This window comes from Gallus gallus, chromosome 29 (assembly GCF_016699485.2).
Source record: "Gallus gallus isolate bGalGal1 chromosome 29, bGalGal1.mat.broiler.GRCg7b, whole genome shotgun sequence".
In the NCBI taxonomy this organism is placed as follows: domain Eukaryota; kingdom Metazoa; phylum Chordata; class Aves; order Galliformes; family Phasianidae; genus Gallus; species Gallus gallus.
The window spans coordinates 540,342-552,132 of NC_052560.1; the positions used below are offsets into that span (position 1 = coordinate 540,342).

At 52.6% G+C, this 11,791-nt stretch overlaps 1 protein-coding gene and 1 long non-coding RNA gene across 14 annotated transcripts in view; one reads left to right on the plus strand and one right to left on the minus strand.

The window, feature by feature from the left end:
* Nucleotides 1–3,408, plus strand: part of LOC121107785 — a 16,957-nt gene extending 13,549 nt beyond the window's left edge. For 2 of the 8 annotated variants that reach the window (XR_006932253.1, XR_006932254.1), the window contains exon 3: nt 3,114–3,404. This is a non-coding gene — a long non-coding RNA (uncharacterized LOC121107785). Of the gene's footprint in view, nt 1–3,113 lie in introns of all 8 variants that reach the window. The other 6 variants (XR_005842196.2, XR_006932251.1, XR_006932255.1 and 3 more) reach the window with 5 other exon arrangements.
* A 1,291-nt stretch (nt 3,409–4,699) lies between these two features.
* Nucleotides 4,700–11,791, minus strand: part of LOC101747443 — a 117,648-nt gene continuing 110,556 nt past the window's right edge. Inside the window, exons 1-6 of one of the 6 annotated variants that reach the window (XM_046904737.1) lie at nt 10,963–11,764; nt 9,164–9,309; nt 7,152–7,234; nt 6,835–6,961; nt 6,105–6,215; nt 4,700–5,998 (exon numbers count right to left, since the gene is read on the minus strand). In XM_046904737.1, coding sequence (XP_046760693.1) covers nt 5,016–5,998; nt 6,105–6,215; nt 6,835–6,961; nt 7,152–7,175 — 1,245 coding nt within the window. In that variant the 5' untranslated portion in view covers nt 7,176–7,234; nt 9,164–9,309; nt 10,963–11,764 and the 3' untranslated portion in view covers nt 4,700–5,015. Of the gene's footprint in view, nt 5,999–6,104; nt 6,216–6,834; nt 6,962–7,151; nt 7,235–8,296; nt 9,310–10,962; nt 11,765–11,791 lie in introns of those variants that run through there. The other 5 variants (XM_040653853.2, XM_040653858.2, XM_040653855.2 and 2 more) reach the window with 5 other exon arrangements.

Sequence of the window (11,791 nt, forward strand, 5' to 3'; positions counted from 1 at the left end):
GATCAGCCCGGGTTTGGGGGCTGGAAGTGGAGCTTCGATGACAGAAAAAAGGGGAGATGAGAGCATTTCATTGATTCTGGCACAGCTGCTTGTCCCACAAATCCACACTGTGTCCCTTTATACTGTGAAACCGCCATTAGGGTGTGAATGACACTAGGCCAATACATACCAGCTTCTTTCCTTTGAAGCACGGCATTGCTATTGTATCTCTGAAAATTATGCAGGGCATGGTCCTCCCCATCCTGGCTGATGCTTGCTTGACAGCACTGACTCAGGGGTTTTTATCACAGTGCTGAGCACTGAGCACAAGAAGGCCTCCTGAAACTCGTGCTCCTCTGTGTTTGTTTTATTGCTCTTATTGTGGTGTTAGTCAATATGTAACTGCATGGCAGGTATTCTAGGCCCGGCTTGCAGAGGCTCATTCAGCACTGCCCAAGGAGCCCTAACGAGGAGGAAAGGCAACAAAGCCCTCACCCAGCCAGGCCACGCACTGGTACGTCTCCAGCATCACGTCCCGGTAGAGCGCTCGCTGCGCAGGGTCCAGCAGCGCCCACTCCTCCCTGCTGAAATACACGGCCACCTCCGCAAAGCTCACGGGCTCCTGCAAGCAAAGAGGCTCCTTGCTGGCAACAGCCAAGGCCCAGGGAAGCAGCTCGCACACGACACAAACTCCCGTCCAAGCCGCTTCTCCGTCCCCAGCACACGCATGCTGACTGAGGGCACCTCCCTCTCCCCCTGCATTCACATCCCTCGCCCCTTGGCCTCTCCTGCCTGCTTCCCACAGCCCCTACCTGACACGGATGTGCTGTGGCCATTTGCTGCTCTCCTGCAGCCTGGGATGATCACGCCTGGAAGGCACAAGTTGAACTGGAGCCTGCAGGGACAAGAGAAAGGGCAGGAGAGCAAAACAAGGTTGATCGGTGATTCTCTCCCCCCACCCCGAGAAACAGGGAGGCTGCGGTGCCCCTACTTTGCGCAGCCACTGTCTACTGTGCGTGACAAGAGCAGTCGCTCATCTGAAGTGCATCTACACCAATGCCCGCAGCTTGGGAAACAAACAGGAGCAGGTGGAAGCCACTGTGCTGCTTGAAAACCACGATTTAGTTGCCACCAAAACCTGGTGGGAGCACTCCTACAGTGGGAGTGTGGCTATTGATGGCTACAAGCTGTTCAGAAGGGACAGACTATGAAGGAAGGGTAGGAGTGTTGCTATGTATACCTGGAATGGAATAGAATGTGAAGAGCTGTCCCTGTAGAACTGCCCTGAGCTGGTCAGAAGCCTATGGGTGACACTGAGAGACCAAGGCAGAAAGGGAGCCTTGTGATAGGTGCCTACTGCAGGCCACCAGATCAATCAGAGCCTGTCAATGAGGCTTTCTACCTCCAGCTACGGGAGGTGTCATGATCACAATTGCTCGTCCTGCTAGGGGACTTCAGCCACTCAGACATCTGCTGGAAAAGTAGGACAGCAAGCTGTAAGTGATCTAGGAGGCTCCTGGAATGCACTGAGAATAACTTACTGATTCAAGTATCCAGCATGGAGGATGCACTACTGGACCTGTTGCTCACCAGTGTACGTGAGCTGAGCAGTGACATCAGAATTGGAGGCTGCCTGGGCTGTAGCGACCATGCTATGATTGAGGTCACGCTTTGGAAGGACGTGAGACAGGCAAAGAATAAAATTAGGGGGCTAAAATTTAGGAAAGCTAACTTCCAGCTCTTCAGGGAGTTAATCCAAAACACCCTGGGAAACTGTCCTCATGGGCAAGGGTGCAAGGCAGATATGGCAGATCTTTAAGGAGGCTTTCTTCAGGGCTCAAGAGCTCTCCATCCCAGATGTGGCAAGTCAGGAAAGGAAGGCAAGAGACTAGCATGGCTGAACTGGGACCCACTGGTCAAACTGAAGAGCAAGAACAGAATGCACAGGCGGTGGAAACAGCGACAGGCATAAGGAAGCTGCTAGACTGTATAGGGATGAGGTCAGGAAAAGCGAGGCCCAGTTTGAACTGAGCTTGACTAGGGATGCCAAGAAGAACAAGAAAGGTACCTCAGTCAGAAGAGAAAAGTCCAGGAGGGCATACCCACCCTAGTGAGAGACGCAGGCAGGCTGGTAACAACGGACAAGGAGAAGGCTGAGGTACGTACAATGTTTTTTTTTCCCTCGGTCTTCTCTGGTAACTGCTCACTGCACAGCCCTCAGACATTTATTTGGTTTGGTAGGAGGGGATACAGGAAGCAACGACCCTCCCCCTGTAGGCAAAGATCAGGTTCGTGACCACCTGAGGAACCTGAACATCCAGAAGTCTATGGGTCCCAATGAGATGCACCCCAGAGTCCCGAGGGAATTGGCTGATGTGGTTGCCAAGCCACTCTCTACAAAATTTCAAAAGTCATGGCAATCAGCAGTAAGCCCTTGGTGGCTGGAAAAAAGGAAACATCATACCTATTTTTAAAAAGGGTAAAAAAGATTGCCTTGGGAACAACCGGCCTCTCAGTCTCACCTCTGTGCCGGGGAAGATCATGAAGCAGATCCTCCTGGAAGCAATGCTAAGGCACATGGAAGGCAGGGAGGAGATACGGGAGAACCAGCATGGCTTCACCACAGGCAAATCCTGTTTGACCAACCTAGTGCCCTTCTGTGATGGTGTCACCGTATCAATGAACAAGAGAAGAGCCACTGATGTCACCTATCTGGACTTCAGCAAGGCCTCTGACACAGTACCCCACAGCATCCTTCTCTCCAAATTGAAGAGACATGGATTTCACAGGTGGACTGTTTTATGGACGAAGAACTGGCCGCAGGAGAGTGGTGGTCACTGGCTCAGTGTTTGGATGGAGACCAGTGATGAGTGGTGTCCGCCAGGGGTCAGTGGTGGGGCTGATACTCTTTAATATCTTCCTCAGTGACATCAACAGTGGGCTCAAGTGCCCCCTCAGCAAGTTTGCTGATGACACCAAGCTGTGGGGTGCAGTCACACATCAGAGGGACAGGATGCCATCCAGAGGGACCTAGACAGGCTTGAGCAGTGGGCCCAGGTGAACCTCATGATGTTCAGCAACCCAAGGGCAAAGTCTTGCACCCGGGTCGAGGCAACCCCCATTACTAATACAAGGTGGGGGATGGAAGGATTGAGAGCAGCCCTTCCGAAAAGGACCTGGGGGTACTGGTGGATGGCAAACTGGACATGAGCCAGCAATGTGCTCTCGCAGCCCAAAAAGCCAACCTTATCCTGGGCTGCATCTAAAGAAGCATGGGCAGCAGGACGAGGGAGGTGATCCTGCACCTCTATTCTGCACTGGTGAGGACACACCTGGAGTACTGTGCCCAGATGTGGAATCCTCAGTACAGGAAAGACATGGACCTGTTGGAGTGCGTCCACCAAAGGGCCACAAAAATGATTAACAGAATGGAACACCACCTCTCCTATGAGGACAGACTGGGAGAGCTGGGGCTGTGCAGCCTGGAGAAGAGAAGGCTGCGAGGTGACATGAGAGCGGCCTCTCAATATCTAAAGGGGAGCTACAGGAAAGAAGGGACAGACTCTTCAGCAGGGTCTGTGGTGATAGAACAAGGGGAAATGGCTTCCAGCTCAGGGAGAGGAGATTCAGGATAGGTATAAGCAAAAAAAAATCTTTTACAGTGAGGGTAGCAAGGCATAGGAAGAGGTTACCTAGTGTTGTGGTTGATGCCCCATCCCTGTGCCAACTGGGGGATCTTTTGAGTGACTGGAAGCACGCCTAAAGGGGACCACTACCCAAGAAAGAGCTGCAGAAATCCTGTTAGAAAATGGTACGGCCATCCAACGGGAGGTACAGAAAAATACCTGGCTCACTGAGAAGCACTGCGAGTGCAGCCCCCAACACACAAACACAGCGAGCCTCAGCACAGAAGGGAGCTGCCAGCACAGCAGCCTGCTGGAGCACCACCTCTGCTGATGTTTTCTACAGCAGGAATGGCGCACAGCCCTCAGGTAAGGCAGTGCCGAGACGATCCTCCACCCTTCCTCCCCAGCAGAGCCCGAATGGATGGCAAATGGAAATGCCGTGCCCGCGCTGCCACGGGGTGAGGGAGGAAAGGGTGACGCACCCCGCCCTGCTCGGCCTCACCTGGCTGACTCTGCTGGGAAGTCAGCCATTCTCCTCTTTTCCATTGGTAAGAAAACAAGTTCACCGCCTTCCTTAAGCACTACTTGGTGTATATTTTTATATATAAATAAACATATACAGGCTACTATCGCTGAGCAGTCCTTTCTCGGCCAGGCAGCCCCGTCCCTTGTGGGCACTGCTCTTTGTTCCCCGGGCGGGCCATGCAACTTCTCCCCGGTGGGGGGAGGGGAAGGAATGTGTGGGTGGGGGGATGTTGGCTGGGTCTGAGCGTGCAGGAGTCAAGGTACCCCCTTCCCCTCCCCTTCCTCTCCCCTCCTTTTCCTTCCCCTCCTCTCCCCTCCCCTTGTCCATTTCTGGCTTACCACCACACAAGCAATAGCCTTCCCTTTTTCACACCTCACTCCAGTCTCTTTTGCCACGTCCTTTAGCCATCCCACAACAGCTGTGGGAGACTGCAAAGCTCCTCAGCACAGATCTGCCCTTTCGCGGTCAGGCATGCCTTACAGCTCCGTTACCTGGGAAGAGGGGAAGTGGTGAAGGGAAAAAGGCAGACAGACAGGCTTAGACGAAAAGAAATACAACTGCAACGAACTAAGGGAAAGAAACCAATTTAATATATAAGATAGCGGGATGCGAGGTAATACAGTCTAACTGGAATTGAAGCTAATAAATAAAATGAGAGAGAGATTTTCCAAAACCAAAGTCCCTACTCTAATGCTGTAGGCGAAGCGGACAGCAGCACAGGAAGCAAAGAAGCAGTCTTGTGACTCACAGTCAGTTTTATCTTTCCCACCAAGCAGAAAATGAACATGGAATAAGGAAGGCTTCTGGGACTTGTAGTTCATTCTTGCCTTCAGAGACCAGGTACCCGGATCTATGGACAATCCACACAACTGCAGGGTTAGCACTTAGCTTCCAGTACACTGAACGATGTTATATTGTGGAATACCAATCAGAAAAATCATAAAAGCATTACACTCTCCCGTGTGGGTATGCTGGTGGCGGTTGAGGTGGGAACTGTTTTTGAAGCACTTGCCGCACTGAGGACACTTATAAGGTCTCTCTCCTGTGTGGCTGCGCTCATGATACTTCAGATCACCATTGCTTTTGTAGCTTTTCCCACACTCAGCACACTTGTAGGGTCTCTCTCCTGTGTGGATGCGCTGGTGGACAATGAGGTCAGAACTGCTTTTGAAGCTTTTCCCACACTCAGAGCACTTGTAGGGTCTCTCTCCCGTGTGGATACGTTGGTGGCGGATGAGGTGGGAACGTATTTTGAAGCTCTTCTCACACTCAGTACAATTATAGGGTCTCTCTTCTGTATGCATTCGCTGGTGGCGAAAGAGGTTGGAACTGCTCTGGAAGCTCTTTCCACACTCAGAGCAATTAAAGGATCTCTCTTCTGTGTGGATGCGCTGGTGGTACTTCAATCCAGTTCTGCTCATGAAGCTTTTCTCACACTCAGGACACTTATAGGGTCTCTCTCCTGTGTGGATGCGCTGGTGCTTGATGAGTTCAGATTTCCATTTGTAGCTCTTTCCACAATCAGAGCACTTCAACCGGCACTTCCCAGAGTGTATGCGCTGGTGATTAACAAGGTTGGAATACCTTTTAAAGCTTTTCCCACACTCAGTGCATGGATTCTGCTTTTTCTTCTGGCACGCATTCTTGCTCCCGTGGTCTTCAGGCTGCTTTTGACCCACGCTGAAGTCCACAGGGTTCCTTGCTCTCTTTCCCACATGCCCTCCCAGTGGCTTCTCGAAGCGCTCTGCCTGCTCAAAGCCCACATGGACATCTCTTCCAATTTCTTCCACACAGGCGCTACCCCACTGCTTTTCAGCCACACCACTTTCCTGCAGATCCTCCTTTATATCTGTGATCCCATCACCTCCTGGACGACAAAAAAAATCCAGAAATAGCACACGGTGCCCCAAATACTCCCCCATCACAGACAGCTTTTATAGCCCCAGCCTCCGCCTTTCACTCCACACTCTCACCTGGGTGCAGGTCTCCTGGCACGGCCTCAGGGCTACACACACCTGGGATCCAGGGGTCTTCCCCTCCTTCCAGCAGGGAGATCAGCGTGGGTTTGGGGACTGGAAGTGGAGCTTCAGTGATAGAAACAGGGGAGATGAGAGCATTTCATTGATTCTGGCACAGCTGCTTCTCCAACAACTCCACTCTGTGTCCCTCCCCACAGTGAAATAACAACTAGGGCCTAAATGACACTGGGCCAACACACACCAACTTCCTTTGGAGCCTAGCATGCTTTTACAGCACAGAAAATTATGCAGGGGATATTTTCTTTATACTTACTTTTAGAATGATGTGTTTATTGCCGTGCAAGTACAATGCCCAAGGCATTGGAAAGCAGCATGGAAACTGAACAGAAAACCGTAAGTTCTAAAGGAGGAACCAGGAAGCTGTCTGGCTGCTGGAGCTGGCAGCATCGTGCAACACAGCAACACAAGGGCTGTTTGCAGGGAGCTGGTTCTCCTCCGCCTGGCTGATGCTTGCTTGCCAGCACTGACTCAGGGGTTTTTATCACAGTGCTGAGCACAAGAAGGCCTCCTGAAACTCATGCTCCTCTGTGTTTGTTTTATTGCTCTTATTGTGGTGTTAGTCAATATGTAACTGCATGGCAGGTATTCTAGGCCCGGCTTGTAGAGACTTACACAGCACAGCCCAAGGAGCCCTAACGAGGAGGAAAGGCAGCAAAGCCCTCACCCAGCCAGGCCACGCACTGGTACGTCTCCAGCATCACGTCCCGGTAGAGCGCTCGCTGCGCAGGGTCCAGCAGCGCCCACTCCTCCCTGCTGAAATACACGGCCACCTCCGCAAAGCTCACGGGCTCCTGCAAGCAAAGAGGCTCCTTGCTGGGAACAGCCAAGGCCCAGGGAAGCAGCTCGCACACGACACAAACTCCCGTCCCAGCCGCTTCTCCGGCGCCAGCACACGCATGCTGGCTGAGGGCACCTCCCTCTCCCCCTGCATTCACATCCTTCGCCCCTTGGCCTCTCCTGCCTGCTTCCCACAGCCCCTACCTGACACCGATGTGCTGTGGCCATTTGCTGCTCTCCTGCAGCCTGGGATGATCACGCCTGGAAGGACCAAGTTGAACTGGAGCCTGCAGGGACAAGAGAAAGGGAAGGGCAGCTGGCAGGCAACGCAGCAGTCCCTGTCCCAGCCCAGCCCTCCCCAGCCCATCTGCAGGGCACTGCCTCCGGGATGGCACACCAGGCCTGGCACAGGAAGGCAACCAGCAACAGCACTGCTAACGCTCTGGCTCAAAGAGATGAACCATCAGAAAGACGTCTCAAACTGCGGGGCTGAGAGAACTCATAGCTGACTCTCACTTCAACAGCTGAGGGCACACGGACTGCATGCCTAAAAACAAAGCATGGCAAGGAGTCGGTCATCTCACCCCAAAACAGGGAGCAGCCCAAGCACCCCTCGAGCTCTCCTGCACAGCAGCATGCTGCACGACAGGATCTGCCCTCGAGCAGGGATGGCTCTTGAGGTCACACCTGCACAGAGATCCTTCACAGCTTGGCATCAAGACCCTTGTCAGTACAGACCTTCTGTAAGAGAGCCGTGGTTACTTTGGAGCTTTGTGAGCATCTCTAAGGCTGTGTCTTAGTGTGACTGTGAACACAGCATTCTTTCCGCATAAAGCCTAGGCCAAGCCAGGGACTCGGAGTGGATCCAGCCACGTCCAGGCTCCTTACCTCCGTGCCTTGAAGACTTGAGATAGAAAAGGAAACTACTCTGAGCCTCGTAACTCAGTGGGAGGGCCTCCTGGAGGTGTGTGTGTAACCCTATCCTCTATGCAGTAAAGAACCAAGTGTATCCAGCCATCTCCAATCTTGTTATGTCACTGCTAAATCACTGCAGCATAGCTGTATTATATCCATAAATATAGTCCTGCTTCTCCCTTAGGATTGTCTATTGTGTTTGCATCCACCTGTGACACATGGGCAAAGTCATTTGGTGCCATACAGGGATGAGAGGGGAGAGGTGTTATCTGCCAAATGCCAAATTTGGAAGTTGCATATGAAGCAAAGGAGAACAGAAATGAACAGGAATGGGGAACGGAGACTGAAGCAGAGGCGAATAGAGCTAAAGAATTTGAATGAAGCCTCTTAAAGCAGAGTAATCAATCATGGAGAAAAAGAAAAGCATTACATACAGGCATCCACAGAGTCACTGCTCAGAATCAGCCTCCTGGTATTACACGTCAGTCTCATCGTAGCATTCCAGAAATGAGGTAACAGCAACAGGAAATATTTCAGCTGTGGTACTGTTAGGTTAAGCATGCAAAGGAGAACAGCTTCCCAATTCCCCCATCTACCTCCAGGGGAATGGTAAGGCCTGAACTCTGAACAAAGAGAGCCCAGAAGTCATCGGCCCCACCTGTCCCAGGAAGAAGGAGACCTATGAGTAAGTTACGACGGCCCATACGCTCATATTAATTTCAACCGGTCTTTAAGGAGATCTGGCAAAGTCTCTTCCATCAATACCAAAGCACAAATGTCAGTGTCAATCCAACTCGGTTCTGGGAAGCTGAGCGTGCAGTTCAGGCAGCAGTGTTAGGATTACCAATGGAAATGGAACCAACTGTTGCGTATCAAACTGCCAAAGCCAGTGTTGGCTCCCAGGTGAGAAACGCACGTCAGACGCTCACTCTGCAACTATGGATTGCCCTGAAAATGTTTCTAGGCCCAGAGCTGAGATGGATGATGTCGGGGCCAGGTCCTTCGCTTCAAACGCTGATCCCAACCCCTTGGAGAAACAGGGAGGCTGCAGTGCGCAGACAAACACGGCGAGCCTCAGCGCAGACTGCAGCTGCCAGCACAACAGCCTGCCGGAGCACCACGTCTGCTGATGTCCTCTACAGCAGGAATGGCGCACAGCCCTCGGGTAAGGCAGTGCCCAGACGATCCTCCGCTCTTCCTCCCCAGCAGCACCCAAATGGATGGCAAATGGAAACGCCGTGCCCACGCTGCCACGGGGTGAGGGAGGAAAGGGTGACGCGCTCCGCCCTGCTCCGCCTCACCTGCTCTGCTGGGAAGAGGCGACCGTTCTCCTGGAAGCGGCACCGATGGCTCCATCTCTGCCCACAGGGCTGAGCGCCGTCCCGGGATGAGCCGGGAGCAGCAGCCCGGGAGGTGACACAGCGGCAACGGTGCCGCTCGGAGAGACCTCCAGGGGAGGGGAGGGGAGAAGAGGGGAGAAGAGGAGAGGAGGGGAGAGAAGGGGAGAGAAAAGGAAAGGAGAGGAGAGGAGGGAAGGGGAGAGCAGGACAGGGTAGGGCAGAGCAGGGCAGAACGAAGTAAACGCAGTAAAGAACCAAGTTTATCCAGCCATCTCCAATCTTGTTATGTCACTGCTAAATCACTGCTGCATAGCTGTATTATATCCTTTAATGTAGGACTGCTTCTCCTTTAGGAGTGTATATTGTCTTTGCAGCCATCTGTCACAAATGGACAACGTCTGCAGGATGGCAGGAATGGACATCAACTCATTAGAAGAGACATGGAACACGTCCCAAACTCTTCTTACGACAGTTCTTGTGACAACTGCTATAGCAGAGAAGCTAGCAGGGGTCATTAGGGGCAGTAAAAGGATGAAAAAGGGGAAAGGTGTTATCAGCATAGTGTCAAGTTTGGAAGTAACATATAAAGCAAAGGAGAACTTCCCCTACAATAATGGCTCACATTCCTTAGGTGAGGAAGTGCATAACCAGAAGGAGTTTATGGGATGGTACGCACACCTCAAATAAATGGGATGGCTTACTTGAAACAAACACAAAAATCAAACAACAAAACATCCTACCAAACGGAGAGTATTTTTGCTTCTCCTGAGAAGAGAGAGTATCTGACACCATTGCAGCCAAACCAGCCTGTGACAGTCAGACCACCACCTACCGCTGCTGTGCTGGTAATTCTAACTGAACCGTGTAGGCAACTTATTGAATAGCAGCGGTGCCGGACAGAACAATTCAGGCATCGGGGATTTATCCTTCTTTGTAACGGCGTCACCTGTTCAGAATTCCCCACCGAGACGATTCCCTGCTTTTCATAGCAGCCCTGGGACGGCAACTGCAAATGCTGTGCTCACGCTGCTACTCGGATAGATACTGGGATAGTGCCACTCTTGTTAACCTGAGGACAGGAGACCTCTCCATATGCCTGTTTTCAGTACGCACTGAGTATGAGAACAAATTCTAAGAACAACAACTCAGCTGTCTCATCCGTGGCCAGGCACGGAAATGAAGCCCACTTAAAGACAGAAATGGAAGTGAATGGCACTGGGATAGTACCAGTGTAGCTGCTTTTCCCACTTGCTACGGCTGATGCAAATGTGAGTGACTGTAGTGTGGATAGGGAGAGAGACACATCCTGCTCACAAGGCCCTTCTCCCCCTCACGTCCTCCTCCAGCTTCTTCCCGCAGCTCCCTTCTTCAGCCTGGCCTTGCTCACAAGGCCCTGCACAGGAAGACAATGCACAACACAACAGGTAACACTCTGGCTAAAACACATTAACGGCCATAAATCTGTCTGAAAACGGGCACTGAAAGAACTGATAGCAGAGCCCTGCTTCAACAGCTGGGGCACAACAGAGCGCGCTCTGAGCCTCGGGACTCAGCAGGAGGGCTTCCACTATGGGTGTGTTTACCCCTGCCCTCTGTGCAATAAATAACCATGTGGTTACAACAGTCTTGCTAAGCCCTTTCTAGATCACTACATTAGTTCTGCATTACATCAATAAATGCATTCCTCCTCTCACTTTGCGGGGACGTTCTCAGCAGCGTCTGCCCTTTGCAGAAGGCAGCCTGGGCTGCACTTTACTGACCTGCTGCTTGGCCACGTTCTCAACGCATGATCGATTCAGTCAACGGGCTGACAGCTTTACATCGGACACTACAGAGCCCAGTGCCGCAGTTGGTGCAGATACTGAACGTGCTCAGCGCCCGCAGGAAGCATCGGGGAGTTGAAAGCTTCCATCGACCCATGCGTGCAGAGCAGCGGAGTAAGGTCATCTCGTGTCTGCCGTGGCTCAGAGGAAGAAAAGTGAGGTCATCTCGTGTCTCCCGTGGCCCATAGGAAGAAATGTGATGTCATCTCGTGTCTCCCGTGGTGCGGAGGAAGAAATGCGAGATCATCTCGTGCCTCCCGTGGTCCAGAGGAAGAAATGTGAGGTCATCTCGTGTCTCCCGTGGTCCAAAGGAAAAAATGCAGTCCCAGCTGCGCTGCGTTCCAGAGAGCCAAGCGGGCAGCAGAGCACGCTGAGCTCCTCTGCTCACTTCCTCACCGTCCCAGCTCCAACCCCTTCCTGTGCCCCTCGATATACAACCCGGGCTGCAACACGCCTGGGAACCGCTGCTCCTCTCGCTGCAGCCCGTCCGGCCCAGCAGACCTGCTGTGCTGGTGATGCAGGTTGGTTAGTTTAGCAGTAGGGATGAGTACATTAAGTACCAATATCGAAGTTTAGCTAAAGGAATCGGCCCCAGAGAAAGCCTCCCGATGCCACCCTCGGGATCGCTAAACTAGCCGGCAGCCAAATCCGCCCCGCATGGCACGGCACACCCGCAGCCCGGCCCAACCCATCCTGAGGCCGCCCCCCGCCCGCGCCATCATGGCGGAGGCGCCGCCCCGCCCAGAGGCCCGGCCCAGGCAGAAGT